Here is a 22,251-nt window from a genome sequence, read left to right on the forward strand (position 1 = left end):
ATGCAGTTAGCAGAACTTGTATAACATTCAGATTTGAGCTGTTAATTGGCAAGTACCATTTGCGTCACACAAGTGCAGGGTAATATCCATCACCAACAATAGAGAATATAACCAGTTATCTTTGACATTCAATGGCAGTACCACCACTGAATCCCACCCCATCAATATTCTCGGAGTCATCATCAACCAAAAAGCGTACCTGGACCAGCCATATAAATACAATGGTTGCAAGAACAGATCAGTGAGTAACTCACCTCCCGACTCCCCCAAGCCTGTCCACCATCTGCAAGGCGTAAGTCAGGAGTGTTATGGAACGCTCTCCACTTGCCTGGGTGAGTGCAGTTCCAGCACCATACAAGAAGCTACACACCACCCACGACAAAGCAGCCCACTTGATTAGCACCATATTCAGTCTCTCCAGCACTGACACAGTCGCAGCAGCGTATTCAAGATGCACTGCAGGAACTTGTCAAAATTCCTCCGACAGAACCTTCCAAACCCACAAAACTTAGCACCTAGAAGAACAAGAAATATGGGAACACCACCACCTGCATGTTCCCATCCAAGCCGCACACTATCCTGAATTTAGATCCATGGGCTAGATTCTCCCGCTCCACCCACCGCAGGAATGCCATGGCCAACCCGCCCGCGTATAATGGAGAACTCCATTGACCTCGGGTGGGATTCTCCAGTCCTTCATTGTTGCTGGGTCAAATCCTGACACTCCCTTCCTCCCGGCCCTGTGGGTGCACCTCCACCACATGGACTTCTGTTGTTCCAGATTTAGCTCACTGCCAATTTCTCAAAAGGCAGTTAGGGATGGGCCACAAATGTTGGCCTTGACAGCAAGGCTCATCTGAAAGAAATGTTTTATATTACTCCATTATCTTTATTGTATATGAACAATTTTAATGTGCTATGAATATTGCAACTGCACTGCACCCTCCATATTTATAAGTTATAAAAATTCCATTCTGTCAGGTAGTTTTAGTGGGCCTATTTAAATACATTTCACTGGTAAGCAAATGCACAAATTTTAAATTCAGTCAATCTCATCCATTAAATGTATGAATATTTAATGTTGCATTTAAAGTTCTTTTGCATTTGTCATTTTCACTTCAAATCTTTCTGAGTTGAATTAAGCAATGAAACTAAGATTGGTCTGAATTCAGTTCTATAATAAATCTGTATTTTAAAAAGAGCTACTAATTTGGAGAAAGACAATTTGGAGAAAAGCAATCAGATACATTCAGTCACTACATTTACATTGCTGAGTCAGATTTCCCCATGACACAAGTATACATCGAGAACATTATGACATTGCTCCAAACTCAACAATCAATAAATCTAATTGCAGAATACCACAAATCTGACTTAATTGGAAATATCCTGATTTGAAACAGAAACAAGCTATAAGAGAGTGACCACAAGTTGGCAAGTTAAAACATTTTTCTGTACAATGTACTACATAAAATCATTTAAATAGGGTCAGCTTAATCCAGGGAACAAACAACTTTGGATCAACATCAAAGAAGCTGGTGCACGCAGACAAGGAAAATAAAAAGCAGTTGATCAAACAGTTAACTGTAAAGCAGCAGGAGTCCATTATGCATACCTCTGCATTAATAGATACCTGAGGAAGGAGCTACGCTCCGAAAGCTCGTGTGTGAATCAAACCTGTTGGACTTTAAAGCTCGTGTGTGAATCAAACCTGATGTTGTAAGACTTCTTACTTAATAGATAAAGTCATGAAACAAGTGATCCAACTGAATGAGTAGCAGGCAGTAAAGCACTGAGTTCCTAAACTACTGATACCTCGGAATGGTAATAATGAAACTTTCCACCGTGCCTCATGCCTTTGTATTTCAAGCCTTTATCTCAGCATTAGGTCTGCTTATACATATCTCCACATATTAATGTTTCTCTTTCATTCTAAAAATGTCACTGTAGTTTGATATAATTGGAGACGTTTAAAGTTAGATACCTAAGAGGCACAATTGACTAGAACAACGATTCTCAACATCATTTGAGCTGGGCCCTCATGCTTTACAAGCTCCATGTTTGCATCTCTCCAATTAGGTCTCCAGCTCCTGCCACAGTTACAAATTAGCTCTTGAAGATATCATCTGTGACTTTGATACAACTGTGATAAAGACATAATATGTATCTCTGTCCCCTTTGATTTGTCTGCAGCCTAAGGCATGATTGATCACACCACCCTCGTCAATGTCTCTTCATTGTTGTGCAGCTGGTTTCATTCCTATCTATCAAGTCGTAGCCAGAGAATCACTTACAATGGGTTATTTTCCCACTCCCACATCATTACCTCTGTTGTCCCCCAAGGATTTCTTGCCTCCTGCCTTTTCCTCACATACATGTTCCCCTTGGCAACAATTATCCACAAACATGTAAGTTTCCACATTCATACAGACAAGACACAGCTCTATCTTACTACCATCTCTCTTGATTCCTCCTGTCTCTAAATTGTCAGACTGTTTATCTGGCATCGAGGAGAAGAAATTTTCTACAATTAACTATTGGGAAAAGCAAAGCCATTGGGCTGGATTCTCTGCAGCCCCGCCGCCACAATCATGACCGGCGTGGGGCGGAGAATCCACTTTCACACCGTAATCGGGCCCAGTGACGGTCCGGCGATTCTCTGGGCCCCGAAAATCATCATGACCATGGAGTACGCCGTGCGGCAGGGGGCCCATTGCCAGAGGCCCACCCAGCAAAGCTCCGCTCCTGACCGGCCGAGTTCCCGACGGCGTGGAACTAACCAACTACTGCCGGTCGAGAGTCCGCGGCCACCCTGGTCTGGGGGCAAGGGGAATCGGAGGACAAGGGGGGCCTTATAGGCGGCCGGGAAATAGATCTGCGGGGTTAGATGCTCAGGCACGCGGCCGATCGGGGTGGGGGGTCTCATTTCTCGGTGTGGCTCCGCAGTCCGAGTCCACCATGGAGCTCAGCATGACCGCTGGAGACCGCTGCTATGCACATGCACGGACAATTAAGGTACTTACTGGAGGAGGAGTCTCCACAAATATCCCCATCCTCATTGATGAAGGAGTACTGCACATCAATGCAAAAGACAAGGCTGAAGTATTCACAATAATGATCAGCCAGAAGTGCCGAGTGGATGATTCAGCCGGTCTCCACCAGAGGTCCCCAGCATCACAGATGCCAGTTTTCAACCAATTTGATTCAACCACGTGATATCAAGAAACGGCTGAAGATATTGAATACTGCAAAGGCCCTGACAAGATTCCGGCAATAGTACTGAAGATGTTTGGTCCAGAACTCGTCATGCCCCTAGCCAAATTGTTCCAGTACAGCTACAACACTGGCATCTACCCGGCAATGTGGAAAATTGCCTAGGTATGTCCTACACACAAAAAGCAGGACAAATCCACCCAGCTAATTACTGCCCTATCAGTTTACCCTCAATCATCAGTAAAATGATGGAAGGGATCATCAACAGTGCTATCAAGTGGCACTTCTTAACAATAACCCGCTCACTGACACTCAGTTTGGGTTCTGCCAGGGTCACTCAGCTCCTGACCTCATTGCAGCATTAGTTAAAGCATGGACACAACAGCTGAGCTTTAGAGGTGAGGCAAGAGTGATTGTCCTTGACATCAAGGCAACATTTTATCGAGTATGGCATCAAAGAGTCCTCGCAAAACTGGAGTCAAATGGAATCATGGGGGAAACTCTCCAATGGTTGGAGTCATACCTGGCACAAAGGAAGATGGTTGTGGTTGTTGGAGGTCATTCATCTCAATTCCAAGACATCACTGCAGGAGTTCCTCAGGGTAGCGTCCTGGGCCCAACCATCTTCAGTTGCTTCATCAATGACCTCCCTTCCAACATAAGGTCAGATGTGGGGATGTTTGCTGATGATTGCACAGTGTTCAGCACCATTGGCAACTCCTCAGACACTGAAGACACCCACGTCCAAATGCAACAAGACCTGAACAATATCCAGGCTTGAGTTGCCAATTGGCAAGTAATATTCACACCACAAAAGTTTCAGGCAATGAAGATCTCCAATAAGAAAGAATCAAACTATAGCCCCTTGACATTCAATGGCATTACCATCATTGAAATCCCCCACTATCAACATGCTGGGGGTTACCATTGACAACAAACTGAACTGGACTAGCCATATAAGTGCTGTGGTTACATGAGCAGGTCAGAGGCTAGGAATCCCGTGGCACATAACTAGCCTCTCGACTCCCCAAAGCCTGTCGAGCACCTAAAGACACATGTCAGGAGTGTGACGGAATACTCACCATTTGCCTGGATGAATGCAGCTCCAACACTGAAGAAGCTTTACACCATCCAAGACAAAGCAATCAGCTTGATTGGCACCCCATCCACAACATTCAATCCCTCTCCCACCAACACACAGTAGCAGCAGTGTGTGCCATCTGCACGATGCACTGCATGAACTCACCAAGGTTCTTTAGGCAGCATGTTCCAAACCCATCACTACCATCTAGAAGGACAGGGTGGCAGATACATGGGAATGCCCAACTTGGAAGTTCCCCTCCAAGTCACTATCGCTAGGTCAAAATGCTGGAACTTCCTCGCTAAAGCACTGTGGGTGTACCACATGGATGGCAGTGGTTCAAGAAGGAAGCTCACTAACCCATTCTCAAGGGAAATTAGGCATGGATAACAAATGTTGGCCTATCCAACGAAGCCCACATCCCATAAAAGAAATACAAAAAAATAGAGAAGGCAGCTCTCAAAGTTTTGCGAGAAGCAGTTGGTTTAGAGGGCTAGAGAGGGAACCTCAGTCTCAGCTTTACTAAGAAGAAAGGCCATAATGTAAAAGGCTAAGACAACAAGTGCAGAGATCTGAAGAACAGCTTGTAAAGGAAACTAGAAGAATGAAGAGACGTTTCCAAGAAGTCAGAAATTAAAGGTACTATAAGAGAGAAATGTTCAGTGAAGACAGACCAAGCTGAGAAGAAGGCTGAGACTCCAGAAAAGATATCTGAAGTGATTTTCAGGTTTGTGAGATTTTACTACAGCCTGTGGAACGTGAGTTGAAATAACTATGAAAAGCAGTGGCTGGATCTTGGAGTTTATGTAAGAGCAGTTAAGACAAAGGAAGCCTAAATGGGCGAGGGCGGGGGGGGGGGGGGGTAAAATCTTGCACTGGATCCACTGTTGAAAGTGGGACAGAAGCTTTGTTTAAAAGTCATGATGTGGAGATGCCGGCGTTGGATGGGGTTGGGCACAGTAAGAAGTCTTACAACACCAGGTTAAAGTCCAACAGGTTTGTTTCAAACGCTAGCTTTCGGAGCACTGCTCTTTCCTCAGGTGAACATAGTCTAAATTTCAGAATACAAACTGCTGCAGGAAAGCATAGTTCCGAGAGAAGATTTAAAGTGTTAGTTTCGAAAGTGGAGTTTCGAAATTCTCAAGTGAAAATCATCATGGGGGATTCTGAGGAGAAATTCGCAGATACTAACTTGCGTTCAAAGCGGAGTGTGTATTTGACCACAATCAACTTGTGAGTTTAAAAGAGACTTGCGAGCCCGTTGGATTTAAGATGTACTTTGTAATCCGTGTTGATCCTAAAACCTGTGTGTAATTGTTAAGCTAATAGGGGAAGTTACAAAATACTGTATGACAATCCAATTTCTTTCCATGTGCAATAAATATTTATTTCTTGTTGTTAAAACTAATTAGCGGTCCTGTGACTCTGTTCTCCATGTTTTATTTGAAAAAAGTAAAAGTTACGGCCTTTCGATCCGGGATTCCATCCTGGGATCTTCTAGTCCAGTTATAACATCACCGGAGACCGTAACAGTACCAATAAAGCTGACATACAGTCGAGAGAGTACTGAATTAATCTAACAATTATTTGCAACAGACTTCAATAAAAATCAACTAATTAGTTTTCTAAAATCAATCAACATATTATTTAGTTAATTCATGATGAAGTTGACTTTTCCTGTTTTATAATAGTAAAATGATTTTCTCTATTACCCAGAATATAACACTAAAAAGAGTCTATGACCGAACTCAGTTTTCATAATGTTACATCTTAATAATATTTACTACCTCTATTCTCAACAAATTTCCAGTTTATAATTAAGTCATGGTATTTTTTGGTTTTAAACTATTTTCAGCATGAAGCAACCTCATACCCACTGTCATGTGAGAGTACCGTTAGGAAATGGTTGTTTATCAAATAGCTGTAGTGGATGTACCTTTAAGAAATGAGTGTTTATCAAATAGCTGCAGTGATGTCAGAGTGTGGGTGCAGCTGGGCTATCTGTCTGCTTTTACTTTCGTTTTTGAGCTGTCAGCTGCAGTATCTGTTTAGTTTCTTTTCAGAGTTGGAGCTTCATCCAGCCAAACAAGGTGTAATTTTGATCTCTTTCTGCATGAAAAGAATGTTTTCAGATCACTTGCTAATTTAAAAGTGATAACTGCTCTCAGTAGAGAATTTAAATCTGCTGTCTTTGTTATAGAGGGTATTTGTCTTATGGATGTTGCTAGGAAAGATTAAGGATCACTTATAGAGTACTGTATTTTTTGGGAAGAGTATTTGAGTTGATAGTTGCAAAGATGTATGTTTATAAAATGTTAACTGGATTCATAGAATAAACATTGTTTTGTTTTAAAAGTACTTTAGATCTCTGTTGCATCACACCTGTAGAGTGGGCCCTTGTGCTCCCCATAACCAAAATCTATTAAAAGTTTTGGCTCAGGTGAACTCCATGATATACTTTGGGGTTCCCTAAACCCTGGCCCGTAATAAATTGGGGACTCGTCCAGGATAAAAGTCTATCTTTCATGATTGGATTGGCTTAGAACTTAAAGACAGTGAGGGGTGAGCATATTTGTGGTTGTTTTTCAGGTGTGGTATATCAGTTTAAGTAGAGAGTGTGCTGTGGACAATGGCTCTTTCAGAGGCTCGGAAGATTTTGGGGGGTGGAGAAGTCACACGCAGTACCTTACGAACAGAGACTAACCAAAGGCATTTAGATTTGGCAAAAACATTACAGTTAGCGTTATCTGACAGCACACAAAAAGAGGTACTTACAGTGCTAGCTGAGTATTTAAAATTGCGGAAAATTTCAACTAACATTTCTCCTGGTGCACATGAAATATGGTGGGTGAAAAACGTAATTAATTTTTTTGAAATATATTCTTTCATGGGATATGGGCATTGCGGGCAAGGCCAGTATTTTCTGTCCATCCTTAATTATTCTTGAACGGAGTGGCTTGCTCGGCCATTTCATCTGAGTCAAGAGTTAACCACATTGCTGTGGGCCAGACCAAGGAAGGACAACAGGCAGCATTGGTGAACCTGACGGGTTTTAGCGATACTCAATTATAGTTTCTTGATCCCTATTACTGAAACTAGTCCAGATTCTGTTCCACGGGCTGCCAAGGTGGGATTACTACTTTGGGCCCATGGATTACCAAATCTAGTGACATTACCACACTACCACCTAAATATAATATAGATTGCAGAAACAAACCATTTGTCCCAAGTGGACTATGCCGCGGGAGTGATTCAGCGGACTCAAGTTAGTCTGCTGAACAGTGCGTTTAGCAATGTGCTTCTCGATGCTAACCCTGCTATTCAACGGCACTTTGCCATTTGTTTTGCTGTAGGCGAGGAACTTCCTGTCAAGGCCACTATTTAAGTCTTTTCCTGCAGATGGGGGTGTAATTTTTATTTTTGTTAAATAATACTTTCTTGACGTATTTGAAATTTTTTATTTATTAAAAAAAAATCTTTTTATTGGCATTTCCCATATTTATAAACAGTTGTATATATACACATCACATTTTCCCTCGCCCATGCTAATTTCCTTTATTATACAGAGATGTTTAGTTTGTCCTTTGTTTAACTGACCCCACGTGCATTTAATTGCCCCCTGGGTCAGTCTATGGTTCCTCCCACAACCTTGGATATTGCCTCGGAGAAGGCTGTCCAGACCCCAGCAAGCTTGGGGCAAGCCCAAAACATGTGGGTGTGGTTAGCTGGGCTCCTCTGGCACCGCTCACATTTGTCCTCCACCTCCGGGAAGAACCTGCTCATTCGGGTTCTGGTCAGGTGCGCTCTGTGCACCACTTTGAGCTCCAATAGGCTGAGCCTGGTGCAGGAGGAGGTGGAGCTCACCCTGCTCAGTGCTTCGCTCCAGAGTCCCCATCCTACCTCTGTCCCCAGTTCATCCTTCCATTTTTGTCTGGTCTTGTCCAGTGGAGTCCGGGCTCTGACCAGTAGCCGTCTGTATATTTTCCCACACAGCCCCCCTTCCCGTTGCTTGTGCCTATCAGGTCCTCTAGTAGTGTGGTTTCTGGGGCCCCGGGGTCTCTTTGCGGACAAGTGTTATATTTGGAGGTGTCTCATTTCCAGTCCTTTTGTTAGCCTCCACTTCCTCGTCAGTTTGTCTAGTGTCGTCAGTCTGTGCCCTACGTAGAAGTCCCCGACCGTCAATGTGCCCCCAACCCGCCTCCATCTTTTGAATGTGGTATCCAGCATGGCTGGGGGGAATCTGTGATTGCCGCATACGGGAGCCATGGGGACATTTTGGTTATCCCGAAGTGTTATCTCAGCTGGATCCACGTGCTCAGCGTGGCCGCTACCACTGCTCGTTGTGTATCTTGTTGAGGAGGATGGGAGTGCTGCTGTGGCCAGGGCCCGGAGGGTCATTCCTTTACAGGATGCCTCCTCCATTTGTACCCAATCTGCGTCGGGTTCTTGTACCCATCCCCTCACTCTTTCTGCCGTTGCTGCCCAGTGGTAGTATTGCAGGTTTGGTAAGGCCAAACCCTCTTTGATATTCCTTCTTTGCAGTGTCTGTTTGGGAATTCTCGGGTTCTTCCCCCCCAGCCCCCCCCCCCCCCCCCCCTTCCCCCACAAACGCCATGATTAGACTGTCTACGTTTTGGAAAAAGGCCTTGGGGATGGAGATCGGAATGGATCTAAACAGGAAGAGGAAGCTTGACAGTACGGTCATCTTGATCGTCTGCACTCTCCCCGCCAGGGAGAGTGGGAGTGAGCCCCACGTTTGAAGGTCTCTTCTAACTTCCTCCAGCAGGCTGGTCAGGCTCCACTTGTGGATCTGTATCCAGTCTCTGGCTATCTGAATCACCAGGTAGCGGAATCTGTTCTGGGCTGTTTTTAACGGGAGCCCCTCCAGCTCTCTCCCTCCCCCGTTTGGGTTCACGGGGAATGCCTCTCTCTTGCCCAGGTTCCGTTTGTAGCCTAAGAAGGTTCCAAACTTTTTCAGTATTTGCAGTGTTGCCTTCAGTCCCTCCTGCGGCTTTGAGACATAGAGGAGAAGATCATCTTCACAGTGTGAAACTCTGTGCTCTCTGTCTCCTCTCTGGATTCCCTTCCAGCTTTTCGCGTCCCGCAGGGCTGTCGCCAGGGGTTCGATCGCTCGCGCGAACAAGAGTGGGGACAGAGGGCAGCCCTGTCTTGTTCCTCTCTGCAGATTGAAGTATTCAGAGCTGGTGGTGTTAATTTGGACGCTCGCTTTGGGAGAGTTGTACAAGAGCCTCACTCAGGCGGTGAACCCCGCTCCTCGCCCAAACAATTCCAGTACCTCGAGGAGGTATTTCCATCCGACTCTGTCGAAGGCCTTTTCTGCGTCCAGTGAGACGATCACCTCTGGTGTTCTCTCCCGGGGGGGGGGGGGGGGGGGGGGGGGGGGGGGGGGGGGGGGGGAGGTCATTATTACGTTCAGCAGCCGCCTGATGTTCACTGCCTGCCTTTGACAAAGCCGTTTGGTCCTCTGCGACCACCTCTGGTACACAGCCCTCCTGGGACCCTGGAGCTGTGAAGCATTTATGCTAACCACCATGCTACCGTGCTGCCTAAAATTTAAATGTTTCATCGGTCGAAGAACAATATCTGCAACAATTAGGACATAGAACATACAGTGCAGAAGGAGGCCATTTGGCCCATCGAGTCTGCACCAACTCACTTAAGCCCTCACTTCCACCCTATCCCCGTAACCCAATAACCCCTCCTAACCTTTTTGGTCACTAAGGGCAATTTATCATGGCCAATCCACCTAACCTGCACGTCTTTGGACTGTGGGAGGAAACTGAGCACCCGGAGGAAACCCACGCAGACACGGGGGGAACGTGCAGACTCCGCACTGACAGTGACCCAGCAGGGAATCGAACCTGGGACCCTGGTGCTGTGAAGCTGCAGTGCTATCCACTTGTGCTCCAGTGCTGCCCTACAACTCCTGAATCGTTTTCTCCTGCGCCTCCACCTTCCTTTCCAGGCCGTTAATGGTTCGCTGCATTTTGTCCGTCGTCTCCACCAGCATCTCCTTCATCATTGTGTGGAGCTACGTCCCGAGTGCCTCCCTCATGGCGTTTATCTCCATTTTTATCTCCTCCTTTAGGGGGTTTATCTCCGTCTTCAGCGCGCTTCTCCATTTCTCCCCGTGTGTGTGTGGGGGGAGTATGGTCGCCGTGTCCTGTTCCTGCTCCGCTGCTCGGCTCGCCAGCTTTTCCGCTTCATGGTTCGCCTGAACCTCCGCCTCGCCCCGTGGGGTCGTCTGCCTGCACGGCTGCAGCTCCTGCTTTCTTCCTTCACCTTCGCTGCTGCTCCTTCTTACATCTCGCCGTCCCCCGATTTATTGTTTGCAGGCATATTTCTGTTATGTGCCTTTCTCTTTTCTCCCCCCTGGGTTCTGGTGTGAGAAAGAAATTCTTTTTTTGTTCTCCCCAAAGAAAAGAAAAACCCCCAAGGGTTTTTTCTCCTTTTAAAGGTGATTTTTTTTTAATATATAAAAATGAATTTTGTTTTCCCTTTTGAAAGTTTTTTAAAGTTTTTTTTAAATTTTCAGGAGAGGAATGAGAAAGGCTGAATAAAAAAATAAATTATTATTTTGTTTTTGTGTTATCCTCTCCGTGCTCCGACATTCAGGCAGTTTCTGAGCGATCCCCACTCTTCCACGTGCAGCTCACCGGGACCAGTCTCTCCTCTCTCTTTTTTTTCCTCTCTCCCCTCTTCAGCTCCGTGGAATGGAGCTTTGGCGCCTGGGCAGGGCCGATTTCGCGGGCCTTTAAAAAAAACTCACTGGGAAAACCCCCGGAAAAAGCCGCGATTTTGTGGATATGCGGGAGGGTCTTTGCAGCGGCTGCTCCATTTGCGATCACCACCAGAAGTCCCGAAAATTTTTATAACATAAACAATGACATCAACATGGTAAAATAAACATTCCCCCCCAGCCCAATCTTCATGCACCTTAACCATACAACAACAATCTGCACCCCCCCCCCCCCCCCCCCCATTTGGAATACCGCATAGAACATAGAACGATACAGCGCAGTACAGGCCCTTCGGCCCTCGATGTTGCACCGACATGGAAAAAAAACTAAAGGCCATCTAACCTACACTATGCCCTTATCATCCATATGCTTATCCAATAAACTTTTAAATGCCCTCAATGTTGGCGAGTTCACTACTGTTGCAGGTAGGGCATTCCACGGCCTCACCACTCTTTGCGTAAAAAACCCACCTCTGACCTCTGTCCTATATCTATTACCCCTCAATTTAAGGCTATGTCCCCTCGTGCTAGCCACCTCCATTCGCGGGAGAAGGCTCTCGCTGTCCACCCTATCTAACCCTCTGATCATTTTGTATGCCTCTATTAAGTCACCTCTTAACCTTCTTCTCTCTAACGAAAACAACCTCAAGTCCATCAGCCTTTCCTCATAAGATTTTCCCTCCATACCAGGCAATATCCTGGTAAATCTCCTCTGCACCCGTTCCAAAGCTTCCACGTCCTTCCTATAATGAGGCGACCAGAACTGTATGCAATACTCCAAATGCGGCCGTACTAGAGTTTTGTACAACTGCAACATGACCTCATGGCTCCGGAACTCAATCCCTCTACCAATAAAGGCCAACACACCATAGGCCTTCTTCACAACCCTATCAACCTGGGTGGCAACTTTCAGGGATCTATGTACATGGACACCGAGATCCCTCTGCTCATCCACACTACCAAGAATTTTACCATTAGCCAAATATTCCGCATTCCTGTTATTCTTTCCAAAGTGAATCACCTCACACTTCTCCACATTAAACTCCATTTGCCACCTCTCAGCCCAGCTCTGCAGCTTATCTATATCCCTCTATAACCTGCAACATCCTTCCGCACTGTCTACAACTCCACCGACGTCTGCTGACATTTTAATTTTCCCCGAGAAAGTTGACGAAGTTGCCACCTCTGGGAGAACCCTAACATTGACCCTCTTAAGGCAAACTTTATTTACTCGAAACTGAGAAACCCAGCCATGTCACTAACCCAGGTCTCTATACCCGGGGGCTTCGAGTCCCTCCACATTAACAAGATCCGTCTCCGGGCTACCAGGGATGCAAAGGCCAAGACGTCGGCCTCTTTCGCCCCCTGAACTCCCGGATCTTCCGACACTCCAAAGATCGCTACCTCCGGACTCAGCACCAACCGTGTTTTTAGTTCCGTGGACATTGCCTCAGCAAAATCCTGCCAAAACCCTCTAAGTTTGGGCATGCCCAAAACGTGTGGACATGATTTGCTGGGCTTCCTGTGCACCTCACACACCTGTCCTCTACCCCGAAGAACTTACTCATCCTAGCCGCTGTCATGTGTGGCTGGTGGACTACCTTAAATTGTATCAGACTAATCCTGGCGCATGATGAGGAGGTACTAACCCTGCTTAGGGCATCCGCCCATAGCCTCGCCTCTATCTCTCCTCCTAGCTCGTCCTCCCACTTGCCCGTAAGCTCCTCCACCGGAGTTTCCTCCACCTCCAAAAGCTCCTGGTAAATAACCTTCCCCTCTCCCTACCATTCTAAGTGGAAGCTCTCCCAGTCTCATCTCCAGCGCTCTTGCCTGGATCGCAAACATCTCGCTTTTCCCCATGTTCAATTTATACCCCGAAAAATTGCCAAATTCCCCCAAGATTCGCATTACTTCCCCCATCCCCTCCAACGGGTCCAAAATGTACAAGAGCAGGTCACCTGCGTAGAGCGAAACCCGGTGCTCCACTCTTCCCTCCCCCCCCCCCCCCCCCCCCCACCCCCCCACCCAAACCAGCCGTTTCCAGTTCCTAGAGGCTCTTAAATGCCATGGCCAATGGCTCTATGGCCAGAGGAAACAGTAACGGGGAGAGGGGGCATCCTTGCCTCGTCCCTCGTTGTAGTTTAAAATACCCCGACCTCAGCCAGTTCGTACGCACACTTGCTATTGGTGCCTGATAGAACAACTGCACCCAGTCAATAAAGCCCTCACCAAACCCAAACTCTCCCAGCTCCTCCCACAGGTAATTCCACTCCACCCGATCAAAAGCCTTCTCCGCATCCATCGCTACCACCACCTCCTCTCCTTCTGAGGGCATCATAATAACATTTAGAAGCCTTCGAACATTGGCCTTGAGTTGCCTGCCCTTAACAAATCCCATCTGGTCTTCCCTATCACCCCCGGGACATAGTCCTCTAAACTTGTGGTTAGTATCGTAGCCAGCAGTTTGGCATCCACATTCAGTAAAGAAATCGGCCTGTATGACTAGCATTGCTCCGGATCCTTCTCCCATTTCAGGATCAATGAAATCGAGGCCTGCGACATTGTTGAGGGGAGGACTCCCTTCTCTCTTGCTTCGTTAAATATCCTCACCAGCAGTGGGCTCAATATCTTTGAAAACTTCTTATAGAATTCCACAGGGTAGCCGTTAGGCCCCAGGGCCTTGCCCGACTGCATGCCCTACAGCCCCTCGATTATTTCCTCAATCTTAATTGGGGCACTCGGCCCCTCCACCAGGTCCTCCTCCACCCTCGGGAACCTCAACTGATGCAGAAATTGCCTCATCCCCTCCACCCCAGCTGGGGACTCCGACTCATATAATTTACTGCAAAAGTCCTTAAACACCTTGTTCACCTCCGCTGGGTCCAGGGCAGTATTCCCGTCTCTACTCTTTACTTTACCTATCTCCACGGCTGCCTTTCTTTTTCTGAGCTGATGCACCAACATTCAGCTTGCCTTTTCCCTGTACTCATTGATCACCCCTCTTGCCTTCCTCAACAGCTCCACTGCTTTCCCTGTTGTCAACACGTCCGGGGCCTCCAAGTATCTCCTGGAGTATCTCCTCCACTAATCTACCCTCTCAGCCCATTCCACCTTTTCTCCGTGGGGCCGTATCGAGATTAATTCCCCATCTGACTACTGCCTTCAAAGCTTCCCAGACCGTCGCAGCAGAGATCTCCCCCGTATCATTTGTTTCCAGGTAGTTCTGGATGGACTTGTTAACCCACCACAGATCGCTTCTTCCGCTAGCAACCCCACATCCATAGCGGGCGTTGCCCTCGCTTCACACTAACCCATAGATCCACACTGTGCGAGGCATGATCCGACACTGCAATTGCCGAATACTCAGGATCCACCACCTTCGGTGTTAGCGCCCTGCTCAGAACAAAAAAGTCGATGCAAGAGTATACCTTGTGGACATGTGAAAAAAAGGAAAACTCCTTTGTCCTCGGCCGTGCAAACCTCCATGGGTCTACTCCCCCCATCTGTTCCATAAAACCCTTCAATTCCTTTGCCGCATCCGGCCTCCTCCCTGTCCTGGATTTTGACCGGTCCAATTCCGGATCGATGACTGTGTTGAAGTACCCTCCCATGATCAGGTTATGTGACTCTAAGTCTGGGATCTTACCTGACACCTGCCTCATAAATTCCACGTCCGTCCCAGTTCGGAGCATATATGTTCACAAGTGCCACTTGCGCCCCCTCTGGTTTCCCACTCACCATTATGTATCAACCCCCCTTGTCTGACACGATTCTTCCTGCCTCGAATGCTACCCGTTTGCTGATCAGGATCGCTACCCCCCTGATCTTTGAGTCCAGTCCTGAGTGACCAACACTTGGCTAACCCACCCCTTCCTCAATCTCGTTTGGTCTGTAACCTTTAGGTGTGTCTCTTGTAGCATTGCCATGTCCGCCTTCAGTTGCCTCAAATGCGCGATCACGCGAGCCCTCTTGACCGGCCCATTCAGTCCTCTCACGTTCCATGTGGTCAGCCTGGACGGGGGGCTTTCAACACACACCCCCTCGTCGACTAGCCATCACCCTTTTTAGGCCAGCCTCGAGCTCACGCCCTCCACTTCCAAGAGTCCCAACTCGGGCTGTCGCCGTTCCCGACCTCCGATTTGTCCCCTAGTAACAGTTCCTCCACTGTCAGCAAAGCTGCTCCCCCCCCTGCCCCCCCCAGCAACAGCACTAGAAACCCAACCCTCCCCCAAGTCAAGCTCCAGCTTGACACCTGATCACCCCCCACTGCGCTTCTGAGAGTCAGCTGACACATGCTGACTCGATAGCCCCTGCCCCTGGCACCAAGCAGTCTGTCTCCCTATTGTACTCCCTTTTCTCACCCCCACATGAATAAACATTTTAAAAGCATCACATTCCCCAGTAAACAAACAACAGAAAAAAAAGTGAAGAAACAGTCACTTTAGAAAAATAGTCTAAATTTAAAGCCCATTCCCCCCCCTCCAACAAGGTCCCTGCAAGACAGATCAACCTTTAACCATCCACACAGCCCATTATTTCACATAGAGCTACTTATATTTATACAATCCAGCACCACAAATCGCTGCCACAGTACTTCTCCAAGGCTTAAGTGTCTTTTAATTCGCCTCCAGCTTCATTTCTTTAATAAAGGTCCACATTTCATCTGGCGTTTCAAAGTAGTGTGTGATCATGTGTGATCCACAGATGGGTTGGGTACAGCTTCCCGAACTTCACCCCCTTCTTAAAGAGGGTTGTTTTTTCCTGATTAAACCCAGCTCGCTTCTTGGTCAAATCCGCTCCCAGGTCCTGATAGATGCGCAACTCACAGTTCTCCCACTTGCTGCTCTGTTCTTTCTTGGCCCACTGCAAAATGTGTTCCTTGTCCATGAAATGGTGAAAATGTACCATCATAGCCCTCGGCGGCTCGTTTGCTCTGGGCTTCCTCGCAAGGGCTTGATGCGCTCTGTCCAATTCCAGGGGCCGAGGGAATGCCCCAGCCCCCAACTTCTCCAACATGTCGATCACATAGGTCCTCGCATCCGATCCCTCACTGCCTTCAGGGAGGCGTTCGATCCCTCACTGCCTTCAGGGAGGCTAACAATTCTCCCTCCTGGACCTATTCTCCAGGTCCTCCAGCTTCTCCTGCATTCTTTTCTGGATATCGTTCACCATCCCCACCTTGCTTTCCAGCACGGTTATATATTCCTCATGCTCGGACAACTTTTGTTCGACCTCCTGGATCGCTCTCCCGTGGGTTTCCTGATTCTGAACGACTTGATCAATCGAAGCCTTAAATCGGGTCCAGAGTGTCCTTCTTCAGCTTGGCGAAGCAATCCTCAAAAAACTTCACCAGCTGCTCCATCGACCACTGTGCCCTCTCCCCTCGGCCCTGCTGCTCCGCCATGCTGTCCCATGTTACCAGCTCTGCTTGCGTCTCCCTTATAGGGCTTTGTCTTCTCACACGGCCACTTCTGGTCCAATTCTCCATACACTGGAGGGGGATTTCTCCTTACTGTCTCACTCTTCACTGATTTATCCCATAAAATCCAAAAAAAACAGGGGGAAAAGGTCCAAAAGTCCGTTACAGCGGGAGCTATCAAATGTGTGACCATGGCTGCCACCGGAAGTCGGGGTGTAATTTTTAAAGGCAACCCCAATCTTTAGCCTCCCCCCCCTGCCCCCTCTGCACCTCTACTACATCTTCAGGATGCCCTGTACTTCACCCAATTTAACTCTTTGGGGATCGTTGAGCACACCCACCCCCCCTCTCACCCATCCTCTTAGGGGCAAAGACATCTTGGGTCTGACCCCTTGCATGGGCAATCTGGCACCTTGGCACTGGCAGTGCCATAGTGTCCAAGTGCCATGGGGAATGCCAGGGTGTCACGCTGCTCGTGCCTTGATCTCATCCTCGCAAGAGCGAGATTCAGGTCGTGACACGCTGCGAGATTCCGTTGAATCATGAGAGACGTTTCAAGTGTCGCAAATATCACGCCCTCGCCCTGACACAAGGTCAGTCGTGATGAAGCCGCTGAATTGCGCCCCAGATGTTTGAATTGCACACAAGCCTTCCCCCCAAATATATGCTGGAATTCTCCAACCATACACTGGCAGCGGGATTGTCTGGTCCTACCGGCAGCGCACTCCCACTCACGGGTTTCCTGGTGCATGGGGTGGCTTCAGCGGCAGGAGCAGAGAACCCCGCCACCAGCAAACGATGTGCAACCTCCCACTGCCAAGAAACACGCAGCTTTGAGATCGGAGAATCCAGTCCTGAATGCCGATTTCAGAAACAAACCATTTGACCCAAGTAGTCTGTGCCCTATGTTTAAGCTGCACACAAAAGTTTCCTCTCACTCCAGTTAACTCTTCTCACTGTGCCCCTTTATTCCCAAGTCCCTCTGTGTGCATCAAGTCACCCTTAAATGCCTCAATGCTATCTCCACATAATAGCAACTTCCAAATGATCAGCACTTCAGGTTTATAAATTCCTGCTAAATTCTTTATTTGCTCAGTTAGCGGCAATCATTCAAGTAAGAATGGTGCCTCCATATGAGGCCTCCTCTTAGTCTTCTGTTTTCTAGAAACTGGAGACCCAGCTGCTCAAACGTTTCTGATAGACATGGACATAGAATTTACACTGCAGAAGGAGGCCTTTTAGCCCATCGAGTCTCCACAGGCCCTTGGAAAGAGCACCCCACTTAAGTTGCATCTTTTCAATTCTGCCAACATCTTGGTAACTTTCTTCTGCATTTTCCCCAGTTTCGAGGGGCGGGATTCTCCCCTACCCTGTGTGACGGGGGGTCCCGGCGTAGGGGAGTGGCGCCAACCACTCCGGGGTTGGACCTCCCCAAAGGTGGGGAATTCTCCACACCTTTGGGGGCCAGCCCCGCGCCGGAGCGGTTGGCACCAGAAGACTGACGCAAAAAACCTTTCAGGCCCGCCGCCCGGCAGCGGGGCTGGCCGAAAGGCTTTCGCCGATCAGCGCACGCGCCGGCGGTGACGTCACCACCGCAATGTGGGTTTCTCTTCCACTTTCGCCATGGCGGAGGCAGTGGCGGCGGCGGAGGAGAAAGAGTGCACCCAGGGCACTGGCCCGGAGTCTGAGCGGGGGGCCCCGATCGCGGGCCAGGCCACCGTGGGGGCACCCCCCGGGGTCCGATCGCCCCCCCCCCCCCCAGGATCCCAGGGGCCCGGTCGCGGCGCCGATCCCGCCGCCACCAGAGGTGGTTCAAACCTCGGCGGCGGGAGAGGCCTCCCAGCGGCGGGACTTCGGCCAATCCGGGCCGGAGAATCGCCGCAGGGGCCTCGCCAATCGGAGTGGCATGATGCCCGCCCCCGCCAATTCCTGGGTGGCGGAGAATCTCTGCCACGGCGGGGGCGGGATTTTCGGCGGCCCCAGGCGATTCTCCAACCCTGGTCGGAGAATTTCGCCCCAGAACTGTACAGTGTGCCAAGCGTGGTCTATCGAACATTACCCTCTTGCCTTTGTATTAGAATCAATATAAATTAACAGCAGTATATCAGCCCCAACACTTTGTTCGCACACTTTATAGTATTATCAAGCTGTGATGCTGCTTCTATTAGCTTATGTATTGAATATCATTTAATTAGGAGAAACCATTGCAATATTACTCATATAATAATATCATCCAGTTAACACACAGCACTGATTACTGCCCTTGCAGTCCTCCCCTGTGCCCATCTGACATTTTAGATCTGGGCCAGGATTCAAATTGATTTCAGAATGATGCGAATAAAGTTTAATCTCTTTGTGGGCTGTAAGGATCTTAAGTGAAGCAAACGTGATGAGTCCTAAGTGGCAACACATACTGCAGCGCTTTGCTGAGATTGGAATCAGGCGCACTAGCTGAAATGGAACTTCAAATTTTGCTTATCCGAGAAGTATGTCACCTCAGAATTGGAAAATGATGCATTCACCAATGCAGATCTCTCTTACCAAATTAAGCAAATAAATTGTGAGATGAAATGTACGGAAAGAAAAATGATACTGGTCTACAATAAAACTTCTCGCTTGCTGCCAGAATGGAAATTGACAGAAAACTGAGAGTCCCTAAGTTTTGCTTCTTATGAGTAACAATGCCCTTGGCACAGAATCAAGCCAAATACAAGAAAAATATAAACAGAGGTCAACTTATGTCATACAGGAAAATATAAGTGTCAGCAGACTGTGCAATGCCGACAAAACGTTGATGGATAATCAGAAAGGTAAATAGTTGGAGCACTAATTAAGTCCACTGTATATAACGCGTAGCATGAACTAGAATGTTTTGAGAAATAATTACTATGAGATGTTACTCTATGTATCAAAATAAATTATTTTACATAACTTCAAAATGAACTTACCAAGATAGTTGTCATCCTCTGGTTTCCCTGAATAGCTGTGCTGTCGCACATCAATATTTGTAGCACCAATTGGTATTCGTACGACTACATTATATCCTGAGAAATGTCAAACACAATTTTAAATATATGCTTAAGCACAGTGCAAAGAAATAAAATGCAATGCAATATCCATTTGAAAATCTCTGGTCTTGATGTAAAAATCTTATTACAGCTGAGTCACAATCATTGGAGTTATTTAAGTGACTAGAATTGATTTTCAGTCCATGACATGGCTGTTTCAAGCCACAAGACAATAGTAATTGCTCAATTTACATATACCTTCAGCTCTTCTTCAAAATAACCAATTCAACTGTGGCATGGGCAATAAATGGCCTTGCATGAAGCAATGCAAATAAAAAGGCCATTTATTTCTTCTGATCAAAATTAAAATAATAATAGACTTTATGGACACCGCCCATCCTTGATAAGCACCATAAAATGGTGAACTATATTGACGCAGTGTTGAGGTAAAATTGAAGCATGTTTGTGTTGGAATGTGCGAATGGTGCACAATCTTGCACAATGCTTGGGATTACCACCAGTTATTAGTAACATGTTTCACTTGTAATCTGTTGAAATATGTTTTTAAGTTATATTTTAAGATTATTGATGAAATAATTTATGTTTTGAAATTCAAAACATGTAACAGTGCTCTAATAGCGCACAGTACTGGAAGCTGAAGGTCCAGAGTTAATTGCCTATCAGAAGTCCTGGTTATTTTTACCTGAAAGAATAAACGTTCCCATCAATTAGTTATTTCAATGGAAAATTAGGAGCCAGCTTTATAATTTTGCTAACTATACATTATTTTTTCTCCTTGTTCTCTTCTTCACCAGATATTTGCTCGTGCCAAATTATTGAGCAGTTGTTATTAGCATTAGATAAATATCAATCAAAATACTAAGTAATACATTCACTAACAGCAAGAACATCCAGGTAATGGTTACTTCCATGGTTACTTTCGGGCTGGTTTAGCTCACTGGGCTAAATCGCTGGCTTTTAAAGCAGACCAAGCAGGCCAGCAGCACGGTTCGATTCTCGTACCAGCCTGCCCGGACAGGCGCCGGAATGTGGCGACTAGGGGCTTTTCACAGTAACTTCATTGAAGCCTACTCGTGACAATAAGCGATTTTCATTTTCATTTCATTTCATTTTTCATTTCAATTTGAAATATAACAATTTAAAAATGATAACCATTTTTTGTCATTTGTTATTCCACTCAAGTCGAATTTATAAAGACACACATTTAATGGTCAAGATTTTGCCTGTTTTAGACAGGTGACAGTCAATGTTTTCTGACGTTTTATTTTTCACAAATGTAAAACAATTTTCAAGTCGTTTCAAACAAATAGTAGGGACGTTCAGTTGACCCGCATTTATCCATATGCATTCAAATATACTGTATTAAATATAACTTCCATTAGTATCAAACCATTGTGTCCTTTAAGTTAACCATGCTTAAACTTACTGTCCTCACAACAATAGTGATAAGGTGAATACCATTCTTACCATAGTGAACAATATTAAAGGTGCCTGCTAAGGTTTTGCATGAAGAGTTATCACCACCACAAACACCGCATTTATCTCTCCGCGCTTTTGAATTCAATACGTGATCACATCCGGCTTGCTGCGAGGAAAATAAACAATATTTTTACTCAGATTTGCAAGGCTCCAAAGAAAAGTTTACACAAAATCCTTAAAGTTAGTTTTTTACCCGGCAAAGTCCTTGTACACAGACATCATTGGTTTCTGGCCCACAAAGTGTACCATCAATAACTCTGTCCCTGAGCTGATAGTAGACTGTAGTTCCAGCCACTCTGCAGAACAACTTACAACGGTCTTTCATCAAAACTGAAAAGAAAGATAGATTCTTGGTTTAATGAATTTTAACGTTTTTATTGGTTAAAATGTAAAATATGATAATTTTCCCTCTCCAATGGAAATACTTACTTCCGCTGTACTTAGGAACCCAGCGCACATTTGGAGGTAGGCCATTAATATTGAAGTGTCTTCCGTCAAACTGTGCACATTGTTCTCCTCTGAAGTCTTTCTCTTGTTTTGGACAAGGTTCCGTGTTGCATGATCGAAATTTCATTCTTCGACCAACACAGTATTTCCCTCCATTCCTGGGCCTAAAATTAAAAATAATTATATTTTCATTTCCACAACATAATAAGTAAATTTGAATATGCAATTTCTGGACTGCGAACGGTTGCCATAAAAAAGAACATACCACAGATGGCGATACAAACTAAATCCATTCAAATTTTGACACAATGACAAACAGATAAAAATAACCTATTTACCTTTCAAAATTTGATAAAGTATTTATTGCACTCTATATGTTGGAGCAGTTTGCTTACTCTGGTTTGTTGCATTCTCTAACTGCATTTTTGATGCCACCTCCACAGGTTCGGGAGCAGGAACCAAATGGACTCCAAGGTCCCCATGTTCCATCTACCACAGAGCTATCAGCAGGATCCTTTACAATGCAAACACCATGCTTACAGTGCTGTGGAGATAATCATTGGAGAAAAATTAACTTTTGTCTTTTGAAAACAAACCATAAATTTGTTTCAGAAAAGTAACCTCAATGGTTTAATATTAATGACTAGGTGTTGAAAAGAAAATATTATTGTATGTATTTAGAGATTGATATGCTTTGCGGCACACAACAACCATTCACTCTGTTCCTTCAGAGAGCTGACTGAGTAATGTATTTGCTTCTGAATAGGCAGCCATTCAATATTATCTGTCGAGCCTTAAGACAAATAACCTGTCATTGAACCGA

General features: G+C 46.3%; 1 protein-coding gene across 3 annotated transcripts in view; it reads right to left on the reverse strand.

Moving 5' to 3' along the window:
* adamts9 (ADAM metallopeptidase with thrombospondin type 1 motif, 9) overlaps positions 1-22,251 on the reverse strand; it is a 404,749-nt gene that overhangs the window by 283,480 nt on the left and 99,018 nt on the right. For all 3 annotated transcript variants that reach the window (XM_038810570.1, XM_038810569.1, XM_038810571.1), the window contains 5 exons: positions 21,824-21,972; positions 21,411-21,592; positions 21,175-21,311; positions 20,970-21,087; positions 19,422-19,517 (listed from right to left, as the gene is read on the reverse strand). In XM_038810570.1, coding sequence (XP_038666498.1) covers positions 19,422-19,517; positions 20,970-21,087; positions 21,175-21,311; positions 21,411-21,592; positions 21,824-21,972 — 682 coding nt within the window. The remainder of the gene's footprint in view (positions 1-19,421; positions 19,518-20,969; positions 21,088-21,174; positions 21,312-21,410; positions 21,593-21,823; positions 21,973-22,251) is intronic.

The sequence above is a fragment of the Scyliorhinus canicula genome, chromosome 11, assembly GCF_902713615.1.
Source record: "Scyliorhinus canicula chromosome 11, sScyCan1.1, whole genome shotgun sequence".
Classification (NCBI taxonomy): domain Eukaryota; kingdom Metazoa; phylum Chordata; class Chondrichthyes; order Carcharhiniformes; family Scyliorhinidae; genus Scyliorhinus; species Scyliorhinus canicula.